Source organism: Sycon ciliatum, chromosome 7 (genome assembly GCF_964019385.1).
Source record: "Sycon ciliatum chromosome 7, ocSycCili1.1, whole genome shotgun sequence".
Classification (NCBI taxonomy): domain Eukaryota; kingdom Metazoa; phylum Porifera; class Calcarea; order Leucosolenida; family Sycettidae; genus Sycon; species Sycon ciliatum.
This window is the reverse complement of record NC_088649.1, coordinates 30,117,480-30,134,029: the sequence shown is the minus strand read 5'-3', so window position 1 is coordinate 30,134,029 and position 16,550 is coordinate 30,117,480. Positions and strand designations below refer to the sequence as shown.

General features: G+C 74.9%; 1 protein-coding gene across 1 annotated transcript; it reads right to left on the bottom strand.

Annotated features, from left to right (window-relative positions):
• Positions 1-8,375: 8,375 nt before the first annotated feature.
• On the bottom strand, positions 8,376-13,488 carry LOC135821826 (transcriptional regulatory protein AlgP-like). Its single transcript, XM_065334821.1, has 3 exons — positions 13,231-13,488; positions 12,728-13,113; positions 8,376-9,159 (listed from the first exon to the last, which is right to left on the bottom strand). The coding sequence occupies exons 1-3, from the start codon at positions 13,486-13,488 to the stop codon at positions 8,376-8,378; spliced, it is 1,428 nt and encodes a 475-aa protein (XP_065190893.1).
• Positions 13,489-16,550: the final 3,062 nt, after the last annotated feature.

Here is a 16,550-nt window from a genome sequence, read left to right as displayed (position 1 = left end):
CTACGGCCCTGAGCGCCGGCCCGCCTAGCCGCTCGCTATGCCGCTCGCCTGGCCGCTCGCCTGGCCGCTCGCCTGGCCGCTCGCCTGGCCGCTCGCCTGGCCGCTCGCCTGGCCGCTCGCCTGGCCGCTCGCCTGGCCGCTCGCCTGGCCGCTCGCCTGGCCGCTCGCCTGGTCGCTCGCCTCGTCGCTCGGCTGGCCGCTCCTCTTTGAGCGCCGGCTATGACCACCGGCTCGGAGCGCCGGCTCTGAACGACGGTTCTGAGCGCCGAGTGTGAGCGCCGGCTCTGAGAGTCGGCTCTTAGCGCCGGCTATGAGCGCCGGCTCTGAGCGCAGGGCCTGAGCGCCGGCCCTGAGCGCCGGCCCGCCTGGCCGCTCGCAATGCCGCTCGCCTGGCCGCTCGCCTGGCCGCTCGCCTGGCCGCTCGCCTGGCCGCTCGCCTGGCCGCTCGCCTGGCCGCTCGCCTGGCCGCTCGCCTGGCCGCTCGCCTGGCCGCTCGCCTGGCCGCTCGCCTGGCCGCTCGCCTGGCCGCTCGCCTGGCCGCTCGCCTGGCCGCTCGCCTGGCCGCTCGCCTGGCCGCTCGCCTGGCCGCTCGCCTGGCCGCTCGCCTGGCCGCTCGCCTGGCCGCTCGCCTGGCCGCTCGCCTGGCCGCTCGCCTGGCCGCTCGCCTGGCCGCTCGCCTGGCCGCTCGCCTGGTCGCTCGCCTCGCCGCTCGGCTGGCCGCTCCTCTTTGAGCGCCGGCTATGACCACCGGCTCTGAACGACGGTTCTGAGCGCCGAGTGTGAGCGCCGGCTCTGAGAGTCGGCTCTTAGCGCCGGCTATGAGCGCCGGCTCTGAGCGCAGGGCCTGAGCGCCGGCCCTGAGCGCCGGCCCGCCTGGCCGCTCGCCTGGCCGCTCGCCTGGCCGCTCGCCTGGCCGCTCGCCTGGCCGCTCGCCTGGCCGCTCGCCTGGCCGCTCGCCTGGCCGCTCGCCTGGCCGCTCGCCTGGCCGCTCGCCTGGCCGCTCGCCTGGCCGCTCGCCTGGCCGCTCGCCAGGCCGCTCGCCAGGCCGCTCGCCTGGCCGCTCGCCTGGCCGCTCGCCTGGCCGCTCGCCTGGCCGCTCGCCTGGCCGCTCGCCTGGCCGCTCGCCTGGCCGCTCGCCTGGCCGCTCGCCTGGCCGCTCGCTTGGTCGCTCGCCTCGCCGCTCGGCTGGCCGCTCGTCTTTGAGCGCCGGCTTTGACCACCGGCTCGGAGCGCCGGCTCTGAACGACGGTTCTGAGCGCCGAGTGCGAGCGCCGGCTCTTAGCGCCGGCTCTGAGCGCCGGCTCTGAGCGCTGGCTATGAGCGCCGGCTATGAGTGCCGGCTATGAGTGCCGGCTATGAGCGCCGGCTCTGAGCGCCGGGCCTGAGCTACGGCCCTGAGCGCCGGCCCGCCTAGCCGCTCGCTATGCCGCTCGCCTGGCCGCTCGCCTGGCCGCTCGCCTGGCCGCTCGCCTGGCCGCTCGCCTGGCCGCTCGCCTGGCCGCTCGCCTGGCCGCTCGCCTGGCCGCTCGCCTGGCCGCTCGCCTGGCCGCTCGCCTGGTCGCTCGCCTCGTCGCTCGGCTGGCCGCTCCTCTTTGAGCGCCGGCTATGACCACCGGCTCGGAGCGCCGGCTCTGAACGACGGTTCTGAGCGCCGAGTGTGAGCGCCGGCTCTGAGAGTCGGCTCTTAGCGCCGGCTATGAGCGCCGGCTCTGAGCGCAGGGCCTGAGCGCCGGCCCTGAGCGCCGGCCCGCCTGGCCGCTCGCAATGCCGCTCGCCTGGCCGCTCGCCTGGCCGCTCGCCTGGCCGCTCGCCTGGCCGCTCGCCAGGCCGCTCGCCAGGCCGCTCGCCTGGCCGCTCGCCTGGCCGCTCGCCTGGCCGCTCGCCTGGCCGCTCGCCTGGCCGCTCGCCTGGCCGCTCGCCTGGCCGCTCGCCTGGCCGCTCGCCTGGCCGCTCGCCTGGCCGCTCGCCTGGTCGCTCGCCTCGCCGCTCGGCTGGCCGCTCGTCTTTGAGCGCCGGCTTTGACCACCGGCTCGGAGCGCCGGCTCTGAACGACGGTTCTGAGCGCCGAGTGCGAGCGCCGGCTCTTAGCGCCGGCTCTGAGCGCCGGCTCTGAGCGCTGGCTATGAGCGCCGGCTATGAGTGCCGGCTATGAGCGCCGGCTATGAGCGCCGGCTCTGAGCGCCGGGCCTGAGCTACGGCCCTGAGCGCCGGCCCCCCTAGCCGCTCGCTATGCCGCTCGCCTGGCCGCTCGCCTGGCCGCTCGCCTGGTCGCTCGCCTGGCCGCTCGCCTGGCCGCTCTCCTGGCCGCTCGCCTCGCCTTGCCGCTCGCCTGGCCTCTCGCCTCGCCCTTTGGCTTGCCGTTAGGCTTTGAGCGCCTGCTTTGAGCACTGGATTTAAGCGCAGGCTCTGAGCGCAGGCTCTGAGCGCAGGCTCTGAGTGCCAGCTCTGAGCGCCGGCTCTGAGCGGCGGCTCTGAGCACCGGCTCTGAGCGCCGCCTCTGACCTTTGGCTCTGAGCCCCGGCTCTCAGCGTCGGCTCGCCTGGCCGCTCGCCTCGCCGCTCGCCTGGCCGTTCGCCTGGCCGCTCGCTTTGCCGCTCGGCTGGCTGTTAGGCTTTTAGCGCCGGCTTTGAGCACAGCTTCAGCTCTGAGCGCCGGCTCTGAGCGCCGGCTAGCCTGACCGCTCGACTGGCCGCTCGCCTGCCTGCTCGCCTGGCTGCTCGCCTGGCCGCTCGCCTGGCCGCTCGCATTGCCGCTCGCCCGGCCGCTCGCCTGGCCGCTCGCCTGATCGCTCGCCTGGCCGCTCGCCTCGCCACTCACCTGGCCGCTCGCCTGGCCGCTCGCCTGGACGCTCGCCTGGTCGCTCGCCTGGTCGCTCGCCTGGCCGCTCGGCTGGGCGCTCGTCTTTGAGCGCCGGCTTTGAGCACCGGCTCTGAGCGACGGTTCTGAGCGCCGGCTCTGAGCGCCGGCTCTGACCGCCGGCTATGAGCGCCGCCTCTGAGCGGCGGGCCTGAGCGCCGGCCCTGAGCGCCGGCCCGCCTGGCCGCTCGCAATGCCGCTCGCCTGGCCACTCGCGCGGCCGCTCGCCTGGCCGCTCGCCTGGCCGCTTGCCTGGCCGGTCGCCTGGCCGATCGCCTGGCCGCTCGCCTGGCTGCTCAACTGGCCACTCGCCTTGCCGCTCGGCTGGCCGTTAGGCTTTGAGCGCCGGCTTTGAGCGCCGGCTTTGAGCGCCGGCTTTGAGCACTGGATTTGAGCGCAGGCTCTGAGCGCCGGCTCTGAGCGCCGGCTTTGAGCGCCGGCTTTGAGCGCTGGCTCTGATCCCCGGCTCTGAGCGCCGGCTCGCCTGGCCGCTCGCCTGACCGCGTGCCTTGCCGCTCTCCTGGCCGCTCACCTGGCCGCTCGCCTGGTCGTTCGCCTGGTCGCTCGCCCGGCCGCTCGCCTGGCCGCTCGCCTGGCCCCTCGCCTGGCCACTCCCCTTGCCGCTCGGCTGGCCGTTAGGCTTTGAGCGCCGGCTTTGAGGACTGGATTTGAGCGCAGGCTCTGAGCACAGGCTCTGAGCACCGGCTCGCCTGGCCGCTCGCCTGGCCGCTCGCCTGGCCGCTTGCCTGGCCGCTCGCCAGACCGCTCGCCTGGTCGCTCGCCTGGCCGCTCGCCTGGCCGCTCGGCTGGCTGCTAGTCTTTGAGCGCCGGCTCTGAGCGCCGGCTCTGAGCGCCGGCTCGCCTGGCCACTCGCCTGGCCGCTCGCCTGGCCGCTCGCCTGGCCGCTCGCCTGGCCGCTCGCCTGGCCGCTCGCCCGGCCGCTCGCCTGGCCGCTCGCCTGATCGCTCGCCTGGCCGCTCGCCTCGCCACTCACCTGGCCGCTCGCCTGGCCGCTCGCCTGCACGCTCGCCTGGTCGCTCGCCTGGTCGCTCGCCTGGCCGCTCGGCTGGGCGCTCGTCTTTGAGCGCCGGCTTTGAGCACCGGCTCTGAGCGACGGTTCTGAGCGCCGGCTCTGAGCGCCGGCTATGAGCGCCGCCTCTGAGCGGCGGGCCTGAGCGCCGGCCCTGAGCGCCGGCCCGCCTGGCCGCTCGCAATGCCGCTCGCCTGGCCACTCGCGCGGCCGCTCGCCTGGCCGCTCGCCTGGCCGCTTGCCTGGCCGGTCGCCTGGCCGATCGCCTGGCCGCTCGCCTGGCTGCTCAACTGGCCACTCGCCTTGCCGCTCGGCTGGCCGTTAGGCTTTGAGCGCCGGCTTTGAGCGCCGGCTTTGAGCGCCGGCTTTGAGCACTGGATTTGAGCGCAGGCTCTGAGCGCCGGCTCTGAGCGCCGGCTTTGAGCGCCGGCATTGAGCGCTGGCTCTGATCCCCGGCTCTGAGCGCCGGCTCGCCTGGCCGCTCGCCTGACCGCGTGCCTTGCCGCTCTCCTGGCCGCTCACCTGGCCGCTCGCCTGGTCGTTCGCCTGGTCGCTCGCCCGGCCGCTCGCCTGGCCGCTCGCCTGGCCCCTCGCCTGGCCACTCCCCTTGCCGCTCGGCTGGCCGTTAGGCTTTGAGCGCCGGCTTTGAGGACTGGATTTGAGCGCAGGCTCTGAGCACAGGCTCTGAGCACCGGCTCGCCTGGCCGCTCGCCTGGCCGCTCGCCTGGCCGCTTGCCTGGCCGCTCGCCAGACCGCTCGCCTGGTCGCTCGCCTGGCCGCTCGCCTGGCCGCTCGGCTGGCTGCTAGTCTTTGAGCGCCGGCTCTGAGCGCCGGCTCTGAGCGCCGGCTCGCCTGGCCACTCGCCTGGCCGCTCGCCTGGCCGCTCGCCTGGCCGCTCGCCTGGCCGCTTGCCAGGCCGCAAGCCTGGCCGCTCGCCTGGTCGCTCGGCTGGCCGCCGCTCATCTTTGAGAGCCGGCTTTGAGCACCGGCTCTGAGCACCGGCTCTGAGGGACGGTTCTGAGCGCCGGTTCTGAGCGCGAGCTCTGAGCACCGGCTCTGGGCGCCGGCTCTGAGCGCCGGGTCTGAGCGCCGGCTATGAGCGCCGGCTCTGAGCGCCGGGCCTGAGCGCCGGCCCTGACCGCCGGCCCGCCTGGCCGCTCGCAATGCCGCTCGCCTGGCCACTCGCCTGGCCGCTCGCCTGGCCGCTCACCTGGTCGCTCCCCTGGCCTGGCCACTCGCGCGGCCGCTCGCCTGGCCGCTCGCCTGGCCGCTCGCCTGGCCGCTCGCCTGGCCGCTCGCCTGGCCGCTCGCCTGGCCGCTCGCCTGGCCGCTCAACTGGCCACTCGCCTTGCCGCTCGGCAGGCCGTTAGGCTTTGAGCGCCGGCTTTGAGCGCCGGCTTTGAGCACTGGATTTGAGCGCAGGCTCTGAGCGCAGGCTCTGAGCGCAGGCTCTGAGTGCGGCTCTGAGCGCCGGCTCTGAGCGCCGGCTCTGAGCGCTGGCTCTGAGCCCCGGCTCTGAGCGCCGGCTCGCCTGGCCGCTCGCCTGGCCGCTCGCCTGGCCGCTCGCCTGGCCGCTCTCCTGGCCGCTCGCCTGGTCGTTCGCCTGGTCGCTCGCCTGGCCGCTCACCTCGCCGCTCGCCTGGCCACTCGGCTGGCTGCTCGGCTCTGAGCGCCGGCTCTGAGCGCCGGCTCTGGGCGCCGACTCTGAGCCGGAGTTTAGAGCCGGCCACTCGCCTGGCTGCTCGCCCGGCCGCTCGCCTGGCCGCTCGCCTGGCCCCTCGCCTGGCCACTCGCCTTGCCGCTCGGCTGGCCGTTAGGCTTTGAGCGCCGGCTTTGAGGACTGGATTTGAGCGCAGGCTCTGAGCACAGGCTCTGAGCACAGGCTCTGTGCGCCGACTCTGAGCCGGAGTTTAGAGCCGGCCGTTCGCCTGGCTGCTCGCCCGGCCGCTCGCCTGGCCACTCGCCTGGCCGCTCGCCTGGCCGCTCGCCCGGCCCCTCGCCTGGCCACTCGCCTTGCCGCTCGGCTGGCCGTTAGGCTTTGAGCGCCGGCTTTGAGGACTGGATTTGAGCGCAGGCTCTGAGCACAGGCTCTGAGCGCCGGCTCGCCTGGCCGCTCGCCTGGCCGCTCGCCTGGCCGCTCGCGTGGCCGCTCGCCAGACCGCTCGCCTGGTCGCTCGCCTGGCCGCTCGCCTGGCCGCTCGGCTGGCTGCTCGTCTTTGAGCGCCGGGTCGCCTGGCCACTCGCCTGGCTTATCGCCTTGCCGCTCGCCTCGCCGCTCGCCTGGCCGCTTGCCTGGCCGCTCGCCTTGTCGCTCGCCTGGCCGCTCGTCTGGCCGCTCGTCTTTGAGCGCCGGCTTTGAGCACCGGCTGTGAGCGCCAGCTCTGAAGGACGGTTCTGAGCGCCGGTTCTGAGCGCCAGCTCTGAGCGCCGGCTCTGAGCGCCGGCTCTGAGCGCCGGGTATGAGCGCCGGCTCTGAGCGCCGGGCCTGAGCACCTGCCCTGACCGCCGGCCCGCCTGGCCGCTCGCAATGCCGCTCGCCTGGCCACTCGCCTGGCCGCTCGCCTGGCCGCTCACCTGGCCGCTCCCCTGGCCGCTCGCCTGGCCGCTCGCCTGGCCGCCCGCCTGGTCGCTCGCCTGGCCGCTCGCCTGGCCGCTCCCCTGCCTGCTCGCCTGGCTGCTCGCCTTGCCGCTCGCCTGGCCGCTCGCCTGGTCATTCACCTGGTCGCTCGCCTGGCCGCTCGCCTGGCCGCTCGCCTCGCCTCTCGCTTGGCCGCTCGACTGGCTGCTCGGCTGCCTGCTCGGCTGTGAGCAACGGCTGTGAGCGCCGGCTGTTAGCGCCAACTCTGAGCCAGAGTTTAGAGGCGGCCGCTCGCCGGGCCGCTCGCCTAGTCGCTCGCCTGGCCACTCGCCTTGCCGCTCGGCCGCCCGTAAGGCTTTGAGCGCCGGCTTTGAGCACTGGATTTGAGCGCAGGTTCTGAGCGCAGGCTCTGAGCACTGGCTCGCCTGGCCACTCGCCTCGCCGCTCGCCTGGCCGCTCGCCTGGTTGCTCGCCTGGCCGCTCACCTGGCCGCTCGCCTGGTCGCTCGCCTGGCCTCTCGCCTGGCCGCTCGGCTAGCTGCTCGTCTTTGAGCGCCGGCTCTGAGCGACGGCTCGCCTGGCCACTCGCCTGGCCGCTCGCCTGGCGGTTCGCCTGGCGGCTCGCTTGGCGGCTCGCCTGGCCGCTCGCCTGGCCGCTCGCCTGGCCGCTCGCCTGGCCGCTCGCCTGGTCGCTCGCCTGGTCACTCGCCTCGCCGCTCGGCTGGCCGCTCGTCTTTGAGCGCCGGCTTTGACCACCGGCTCGGAGCGCCGGCTCTGAACGACGGTTCTGAGCGCCGAGTGTGAGCGCCGGCTCTGAGCGTCGGCTCTTAGCGCCGGCTATGAGCGCCGGCTCTGAGCGCAGGGCCTGAGCGCCGGCCCTGAGCGCCGGCCCGCCTGGCCGCTCGCAATGCCGCTCGCCTGGCCACTCGCCTGGCCGCTCGCTTGGCCGTTCGCCTGGCGGCTCGCTAGGCGGCTCGCCTGGTCGCTCGCCTGGCCGCTCGGCTGACCGCTCGGCTGTGAGCGCCGGCTCTGAGCGCCAGCTCTTAGCGCAGTCTCTGAGCGCCGGCTTTGAGAGCCGGCTCGCCTTGCCGCTCGCCTGGCCGTTAGCCTGGCCGCTCGCTTGGCCGGTCGCCTGGCCGCTCGCCTGGCCGCTCGCTTGGCCGTTCGCCTGGCGGCTCGCTAGGCGGCTCGCCTGGTCGCTCGCCTGGCCGCTCGGCTGACCGCTCGGCTGTGAGCGCCGGCTCTGAGCGCCAGCTCTTAGCGCCGTCTCTGAGCGCCGGCTTTGAGAGCCGGCTCGCCTTGCCGCTCGCCTGGCCGTTAGCCTGGCCGCTCGCTTGGCCGGTCGCCTGGCCGCTCGCCTGGCCGCTCGCCTGGCCGCTCGCCTTGCCGCTCGCCTGGCCACTCGCCTGGTAGCTCGCCTGGCCGCTCGGCTAGCCGCTCGTCTTTGATCGCCGGCTTTGAGCAACCGCTCTGGGCGCCGGCTCTCAGCGACGGTTCTGAGCATCGGATCTGGGCGCCTGCTCTGGGTGCCGGCTTTGAGCGCCGGCTCTGAGCAGGCTCTGGCGCCGGCTCTGGCCGCTCGTCTGGCCGCTCGTCTGGTCTCTCGCCTGGTCGCTTGCCTGGCCGCTCTGCTGGCCGCTCGGCTTTGAGCGCCGGCTCTGAACGCAGGCTCTGAGCGCCGGCTCTGAGCTCAGGCTCTGAGCGCCGGCGCTCAGCTCCGGCTCTGAGCGCCGGCTCGCCTGGCCGCCCGCCTGGCCGCTCGCCTGCCTGCTCGCCTGCCTGCTCGCCTGGCTGCTCACCTGGTCGGTCGCCTGGCCGCTCGCCTGGCCGATCGCCTGGCCGCTTTTTTGGCCGCTCTGCTGGCAGCTCGGCTTTGAGCGCCGGCTCTGAGCGCAGGCTCTGAGCGCCGGCTCTAAACGCGGGCTCTGAGCGCCGGCTCTGAGCGCCGGCGCTCAGCTCCGGCTCTGAGCGCCGGCTCGCCTGGCCGCTCGCCTGGCCGCTCGCCTGCCTGCTCACCTGGCTGCTCGCTTGGCCGATCGCCTGGCCGCTCGCCTGGCCACTCGCCTTGCCGCTCGGCCGGCGTTAGGCTTTGAGCGCCGGCTTTGAGCGCAGGCTCTGAGCGTCGGCTCTGAGCGCCGGGTCTGAGCACCGGCTCGCCTGGCCGCTCGCCTGCCTGCTCGCCTGGCTGGTCGCCTTGCCGCTCGCCTGGCCGCTCGCCTGGCCGCTCGCCTGGTCGTTCACCTGGTCGCTCACCTTGCCGCTCGACTGGCCGCTCGCCTGGCTGCTCGCCTGGCCTCTCGCTTGGCCGCTCGGCTGGCCGCTCGGCTTTGAGCGCCGGCTCTGAGCGCCGGCTCTGAGCGCCGACTCTGAGCCGGAGTTTAGAGCCGGTCGCTCGCCTGGCCACTCGCCTTGCCACTCGGCTCGCCGTTAGGCTTTGAGTGCCGGCTTTGAGCACTGGATTTGAGCGCAGGCTCTGAGCGCAGGCTCTGAGCGCTGGCTCGCCTGGCCGCTCGCCTGGCCGCTCAAAGCCGGCGCTCAGAGCCGGCTCTGAGCCGGCTCTGGCGCCGGCTCTGGCCGCTCCCCTGGCCGCTCGTCTGGCCTCTCGCCTGGCCGCCTGCCTGGCTGCTCTGCTGGCCGCTCGGCTTTGAGCGCCGGCTCTTAGCGCAGGCTCTGAGCGCCGGCGCTCAGTTCCGGCTCTGAGCGCCGGTTAGCCTGGCCGCTCGCCTGCCCACTCGCCTGGCTGCTCGCCTGGCCGGTCGCCTGGCCGCTTGCCTGGCCGATCACCTAGCCGCTCGCCTGGCCACTCGCCTTGCTGCTTGGCTGGCCGTTAGGCTTTGAGCGCTGGATTTGAGGGCAGGCTCTTAGCGCCGGCTCTGAGCGCCGGGTCTGAGCGCCGGCTCGCCTGGCCGCTCGCCTGCCTGCACGCCTGGCTGGTCGCCTGGCCGCTCGCCTGGCCGCTCGCCTGGCCGCTCGTCTGGCCGCTCGCCTGGTCGTTCACCTGGTCGCTCACCTTGCCGCTCGCCTGGCCGCTTGCCTGGCCGCTCGCCTGGCGTCTCGCCTGGCCGCTCGCCTGGCCGCTCGGCTGGCCGCTCGGCTTTGAGCGCTGGCTCTGAGCGCCGACTCTGAGCCGGAGTTTAGAGCCGGCCGCTCGCCTGGCCACTCGCGTCGCCGCTCGGCTCGCTGTTAGGCTTTGAGCGCCGGCTTTGAGCACTGGATTTGAGCGCTGGCTCGCCTGGACGCTCGCCTGGCAGCTCAGAGCCGGCGCTCAGAGCCGGCGCTCAGAGCCGACGCTCCAATCCAGTGCTCAAAGCCGGTGCTCACAGCCTAACAGTCAGCCGAGCGGCAAGGCGAGCGGCGAGGCGAGCGGCCAGGCAAACGACCAGGCGAGCGGCCAGGCGAGCTGCCAGGCGAGCGGCCAGGCGAGCGGCTAGGCGAGCAGCCAGACGAGCGGCCAGGCGAGCGGCCAGGCGAGCGGCCAGGCGAGCCGCCAGGCGAGCGGCTAGGCGAGCGGCCAGGCGAGCGGCAAGGCGAGCGGCCGGGGTGAGCCGACGCTCAGAGCCGGCGCTCAAAGCCGAGCGGCCAGCCGGGTGGCCAGGCGAGCGGCCAGGTGAGCGGCCAGGCAAGCGGCCAGGCGAGCGGCAAGGAGAGCGGCCAGGCGAGCGGCCAGGCGTGCGGCCTGGCGAGCGGCCAGGCGAATCGGCGCTCAGAGCCGGCGCTCAGAGCCGGCGCTCAAAGACGAGCGGCCAGCCGAGCGGCCAGGCGAGCGACCAGGCGAGCGGCCAGGCGAGCGGCCAGGCAAGCGGCTAGGGGAGCGGCCAGGCGAGCGGCCAGGCGAGCGGCCTGACGAACGGCCAGGCGAGCGGCCAGGCGAGCGGCAAGGCGAGCGGCCGGGCGAGCCGACGCTCAGAGCCGGCGCTCAAAGCCGAGCGGACAGCCGAGTGGCCAGTCGAGCGGCCAGGGGAGCGGCCAGGCGAGCGACAAGGAGATCGGCCAGGCGAGCGGCGAGGCGTGCGGCCAGGCGAGCGGCCAGGCGAGCGGCCAGGCGAACCGGCGCTGAGAGCCGGCGCTCAGAGCCGACGCTCAAAGACGAGCGGCCAACCGATCGGCCAGGCGAGCGACCAGGCGAGCGGCCAGGCGAGCGGCCAGGTGAGCGGCCAGGCGAACGGCCAGGCGAGCGGCAAGGCGAGCCGACGCTCAGAGCCGGCGCTCAGAGCCGGCGCTCAAAGCCGAGCGGCCAGGCAAACGGCCAGATGAGCGGCCAGGCGAGCGACAAGGCGAGCGGCCAGGTTTACCGGCGCTCAGAGCCGGCGCTCAGAGCCGATGCTCCAATCCAGTGTTCAAAGCCGGCGCTAAAAGCCTAACAGCCAGCCGAGCGGCGAGGCGAGCGGCCAGCCGAGAGGCGAGGTGAGCAGCCAGGCAAGCGGCGAGGCGAGCGGCCAGGCGAGCGGCCAGGCGAGCGGCCAGGCTAGCAGCCAGGCGAGCGGCCAGGCGAGCGGCAAGGCGGGCGGTCAGGCGAGCTAGCGCTTAGAGCTGGCGCTCAGAGCCGGCGCTCAAAGCCGGCGCTCAAAGACGAGCGGCCACGCGAGCGACCAGGCGAGCGGCCAGGCGAGCGGCCAGGCGGGCGGCCAGGCGAGCGGCCAGGCGAGCGGCCGGGCGAGCGGCCAGGCGAGCGGCCAGGCGAACCGGCGCTCAGAGCCGGCGCTGAGAGCCGGCGCTCAGAGCCGATGCTCCAATCCAGTGCTCAAAGCCGGCGCTAAAAGCCTAACAGCCAGCCGAGCGGCGAGGCGAGCGGCCAGCCGAGCGGCGAGGTAAGCGGCCAGGCGAGCGGCGAGGCGAGCGGCCAGGCGAGCGGCCAGGCGAGCGGCCAGGCGATCGGCAATGCGAGCGGCAAGGCGGGCGGTCAGGCGAGCCAGCGCTTAGAGCTGGCGCTCAGAGCCGGCGCTCAAAGCCGATAGGCCAGGCGAGCGGTCACGCGAGCGGCCAGGCGAGCGGTTAGGCGAGCCGGCGCTCAGAGCCGACACCCAGAGCCGGCGCTCGGAGCCGGTGTTCAGAGCCGGCGTTCGGAGCCGGCGCGCGGAGCCGGCGCTCGGAGCCGGCGCTCAGAGCCGCCGCGCAGAGCCGGCGCTCAAAGCCCAGCGCGCAGTCGAGCGGCCAGGCGAGCGGCCAGGCGAGCGGCCAGGCTAACGGCCAGGCGAGCAGCCAGGCAAGCGGCCAGCCAAGCTGCAAGGCGAGCGGCGAGACGAGCGGCCAGCCGAGCGGCCAGGTGAGCGACCAGGCAAGCGGCCAGGCGTGCGGCCAGGCGAGCGGCCAGGCGAGCGGCCAGGTGAGCGGCCAGGCGAGCGGCCAGGCGAGCGGCCAGGCGAGCGGCAAGGCGTGCGGTCGGGGCGAGCCGACGCTCAGAGCTGGCGCTCAGAGCCGGCTGGCCGCTCGCCTGGTCGCTCGCCTGGCCGCTCGCCTGGCCGCTCGTCTTTGAGCGCCGGCTTTGAGCGCCGGCTCTGAGCGCCGGCCCGCTCGCCTGGCCGCTCACATGGTCGCTCGCCTGGCCGCTTGCCTGGCCGCTCGCCTGGCCGCTCCCCTGGCCGCTCGCCTGGCCGCTCGCCTGGCCGCTCGCCTGGCCGCTCGCCTGGTCGCTCGCCTGGCCGCCCGCCTGGCCGCTCAGCTGGCTGTTCGTCTTTGAGCGCGGGCTCTCAGCGCCGGCTTGACTGGCCGCTCGCCTGGCCACTCGCCTGGCCGCTCGCCTTTGAGCGCCGCCTTTGAGCGCCGGCTCTGAGCGCCGGCTCTCAGCGCCGGGTGTGCGCGCCAGCTCTGAGCGCCGGCTATGAGCGCCGGCTCTGAGCGCCGGGCCTGAGCGTCGGCCCTGAGCGCCGGCCCGCCTGGCCGCTCGCAACGCCGCTCGCCTGGCCGCTCGCCTGGTCGCTCGCCTGGCCGCTCACCTGGTCGCTCGCCTGGCCGCTCGCCTGGCCGCTCCTCTTTGAGCGCCGGCTTTGAGCGCCGGCTCTGAGCGCCGGCCCGCTCGCCTGGCCGCTCACATGGTCGCTCGCCTGGCCGCTCGCCTGACCGCTTGCCTGGCCGCTGGCCTGGCCGCTCGCCTGGCCGCTCGCCTGGCCGCTTGCCTGGCCGCTCGCCTGGCTGCTCGCCTGGCCGCTCGCCTGGCCGCTCGCCTGGTCGCTCGCCTGGCCGCCCGCCTGGCCGCTCGCCTGGCTGCTCGTCTTTGAGCGCGGGCTCTGAGCGCCGGCTCGCCTGGCCGCTCACCTGGCCGCTCACCTGGCTGCTCGGCTGACCGCTCGCCTCTGAGTGCGGCTCTGAGCGACGGCTCTGAGCGCCGGCTCTGAGCGCCGGTTCTGAGCGTCGGCTCTGAGCGCCTGGCAGCTCGCCTGGCCGCTCACCTGGCCGCTCGCCTGGCCTCTCGCTTGGCCGCTCGCCTGGGCGCTCGGCTTTGAGCGCTGGCTCTGAGCGCCGGCTGGTAGCGCCGGCTCTGAGCGCCGGCTGTGAGCACCGGCTCTCTGCGCCGGCTCTGAGCGCCGGCTTGCCCGGCCGCTCGCCTGGCCGCTTGCATTGCCGCTTGCCTGGCCGCTCGCCTGGCCGCTCGCCTCGCCGTTCGCCTGGCCGTTCGCCTGGCCACTGGCCTTGCCACTCGGCTGGCTGTTAGGCTTTGAGCGCAGGTTTGTGCACTGGATTTGAGCACAGGCTCTGAGCGCCGGCCCTGAGTGCCGGCTCGCCTGGCCGCTCACCTGGTCGCTCGCCTCGCCGCTCACTTAGCCACTCGCCTTGCCGCTCGCCTGGCCGCTCGCCTGGTCGCTCGCCTGGCCGCTCGGCTGGCCGCTCGCCTTTGAGCGCCGGCTTTGAGCAACGGCTCTGAGCGCCGGCTCTGAGCGACGGTTCTGAGCGCCGGGTGTGAGCGACGGCTCTGAGCGTCGGCTCTGAGCGTCGGGTCTGAGCGCCGGGCCTGAACGCTGGCCCTGAGCGCCGGCCCGCCTGGCCGCTCGCAACGCCGCTCGCCTGGCCGGTCGCCTGGTGGTTAGCATGGCCGCTCACCTTGTCGCTCGCCTGACCGCTCGCCTGGCCACTCGCCTGGTCGTTCGCCTGGTCGCTCGCATGGCCGCTCGCCTGGCCGCGACGCGGCTGCTAGTCTTTGAGCGCGGGCTCTGAGCGCCGGCTCGCCTGTCCGCTCGCCTGGCCGCTCGCCTGGTCGCTCTCCTGGCCGCTCGCCTGGCCGCTCGCCTGGCCGCTTGCCTGGCCGCTCGCCTGGCCGCTCGCCTGGCCCCTCGACTGGCCGCTCGGCTTTGAGCGCCGGCTCTGAGCGCCGGTTTCGAGCGCCTGCTCCGATCATCGGCTCTGAACGCCTGCTCGTCTGGCAACATGCCTGGCCGCTCGCCGTGCGGCTGGCCGGGCCGCTCGCCGTGCGGCTGGCCGGGCCGCTCGCCTGGCCGCTCGGCTCTGTGCGCCGGCTCTGAGCGCCGGCTCTGAGCGTCGGCTCTGAGCGCCGGCTCTGAGCGCCGGCCTTGAGCGCCGGCCTTGAGCGCCGGCTCTGAGCGCCGGCTCTGAGCGCCAGCTCGCCTGGCCGCTGGCCTGGCTGCTCGCCTGGCCGTTCGCCTGGCCGCTCGCCTGGTCGCTCGCCTGGCCGCTCGCCTGGCCGCTCGCCTTTGAGCGCCGGCTTTGAGCACCGGCTCTTAGCGCCGGCTCTGAGCGACGGTTCTGAGCGCCGCGTGTGAGCGCCGGCTCTGAGCGCCGGCTATGAGCGCCGGCTCTGAGCGCCGGGCCTGAGCGACGGCCCGCCTGGTCGCTCGCAACGCCGCTTGCCTGGCCGCTCGCCTGGCCGCTCGCCTGGCCGCTCGCTTGGGCGCTCGCCTAGACGCTCGCCTGGTTGCGCGCCTGGCCGCTCGCCTGGTCGCTCGCCTGGCCGCTCGCCTGGCCGCTCGCCTGGCAGCTCGCCTGGCCGCTCGCCTGGTCGCTCGCCTGGACGCTCGGCTGGCCGCTCGTGTTTGAGCGCGGGCCCTGAGCGCCGACTCGCCTGGCCGCTCGCCTGGCCGCTCGGCTGACTGCTCGGCTATAAGCGCCGCCTCTGAGCGCCGGCTCCCCTGGCCGCTCCCCTGGCCGCTCGCATTTGCCGCTCGCATTTGCCGCTCGCCTGGCTGCTCGCCTGGCCGCTCGTCTGGCCGCTCGCCTTGCCGCTCGCCTGGCCGCGCGCCCGGCCGTTTGCCTGGGCGCTCTGAGCGCCGGGTGTGAACGCCTGGTCGCTCGCCTGGCCGTTCGCCTGGCCGCTCGCCTGGCCGCTCGCCTGGCCGCTCGCCTGGCCGCTCACCTGGCCGCTCGCTTGCCGTTCACCTGGCCGCTCGGCTGGCTTTTAGGCTTTGAGCACCGGCTTTGAGCACTGGATTTGAGCACAGGTTCTGAGCGCCGGCTCTCAGCGCCGGCTCTCAGCGCCTGGCCGCGCGCCTGGTCGTTCGCCTGGGCGCTCTGAGCGCCGGGTGTGAACGCCTGGTCGCTCGCCTGGCCGCTCGCCTCGCCGCGCGCCTGGCCGCTCGCCTGGCCGTTAGCCTCGACGCTCGCCTAGCCACTCGCCTGGCCGCTCGCCTGGCCGCTCGCCTTGTCGCTCGTGTGGTTGCTCGCCTGGCCGCTCGCCTTTGAGCGCCGCCTTTGAGCACCGGCTCTGAGCGCCGGCTCTGAGCGCTGGGTGTGAGCGCCGGCTCTGAGCGCCGGCTATGAGCGCCGGCTCTGAGCGCCGGCCCTGAGCGCCGGCCCGCCTGGCCGCTCGCAACGCCGCTCGCCTGGCCGCTCGCCTGGTCGCTTGCCTGGTCGCTCACCTGGTCGCTCGCCTGGTCGCTCGCCTGGCCGCTCGCCTGGCCGCTCGTCTTTGAGCGCCGGCTCTGAGCGCTGGCCCGTTCGCCTGGCCGCTCACATGGTCGCTCGCCTGGCCGCTCGCCCGGCCGCTTGCCTGGCCGCTCGCCTGGCCGCTCGCCTGGCCCCTCGCCTGGCCGCTCGCCTGGCCGCTTGCCTGGCCGCTCGCCTGGCCGCTCGCCTGGCCGCTCGCCTGGCCGCTCGCCTGGCCGATCGCCTGGCTGCTCGGCTGACCGCTCGGCTCTGAGCGACGGCTCTAAGCGCCGGCTCTGAGCGTGGGTTCTGAGCGTCGGCTCTGAGCGCCGGGTGTGAGCGCCGGCTCTGAGCGCCGGCTATGAGCGCCGGCTCTGAGCGCCGGGCCTGAGCGCCGGCCCTGAGCGCCGGCCTGCCTGGCCGCTCGCAACGCCGCTCGCCTTGCCGCTCGCCTGGTCGCTCGCCTGGCCGCTCACCTGGTCGCTCGCCTGGTCGCTTGCCTGGCCGCTCGCCTGGCCGCTCGTCTTTGAGCGCCGGCTTTGAGCGCCGGCTCTGAGCGCCGGCTCGCATGGCCGCTCGCCTGGCCGCTCGCTTGGCCGCTTGCCTGGCCGCTCGCCTGGTCACTCGCCTGGGTGCTCGCCTGGCCGCTCCACTTTGAGCGCCGGCTTTGAGCGGCGGCTCTGAGCGCCGCACCTGAGCGCCGGCCCGCCTGTCCGCTCGCAATGCCGCTCGCCGGGTCGATCGCCTGGCCGCTCGTCTGGCCGCTCGCCTGGCCGCTCGCCTGGCCGCTCTGAGCGCCGGCTCTGAGCGCCGGCTCTGAGCGCCGGCTCTGAGCGTCGGCTCTGAGCGCCGGCTTTGAGCGCTGGCTCTGAGCGCCGACTCTGAGCGCCGGCTCTCCAGGCCGCTCGCCTGGCCGCTCGCCTGGTGGCTCGCTTGGCCGCTCGTCTGGCCGCGAGCGGCCAGGCGAGCGGCCGGCTCGCCTGGCCGCTAGCCTGGCCGCTCGCCTGGCCGCTCGCCTGGCCGCTCGACTGACCCCACGGCTGGCTGTTAGGCTTTGAGCGCAGGCTTTGAGCACTGGATTTGAGCACAGGCTCTGAGCGCTAGGCGTGAGCGCGGCGGCAATGAGCCCGGGCCCGCCTGGCCACTCGCCTGGCCGCTAGCCTGGCCGCTCGCCTGGCCCCTCGCCTGGCCGCTTGCCTGGCCGCTGGCCTGGTCGCTCGCCTGGCCGCTCAGCTGGCCGCTCGTCTTTGAGCCCGGGCTCTGAGCGTCGGCTCGC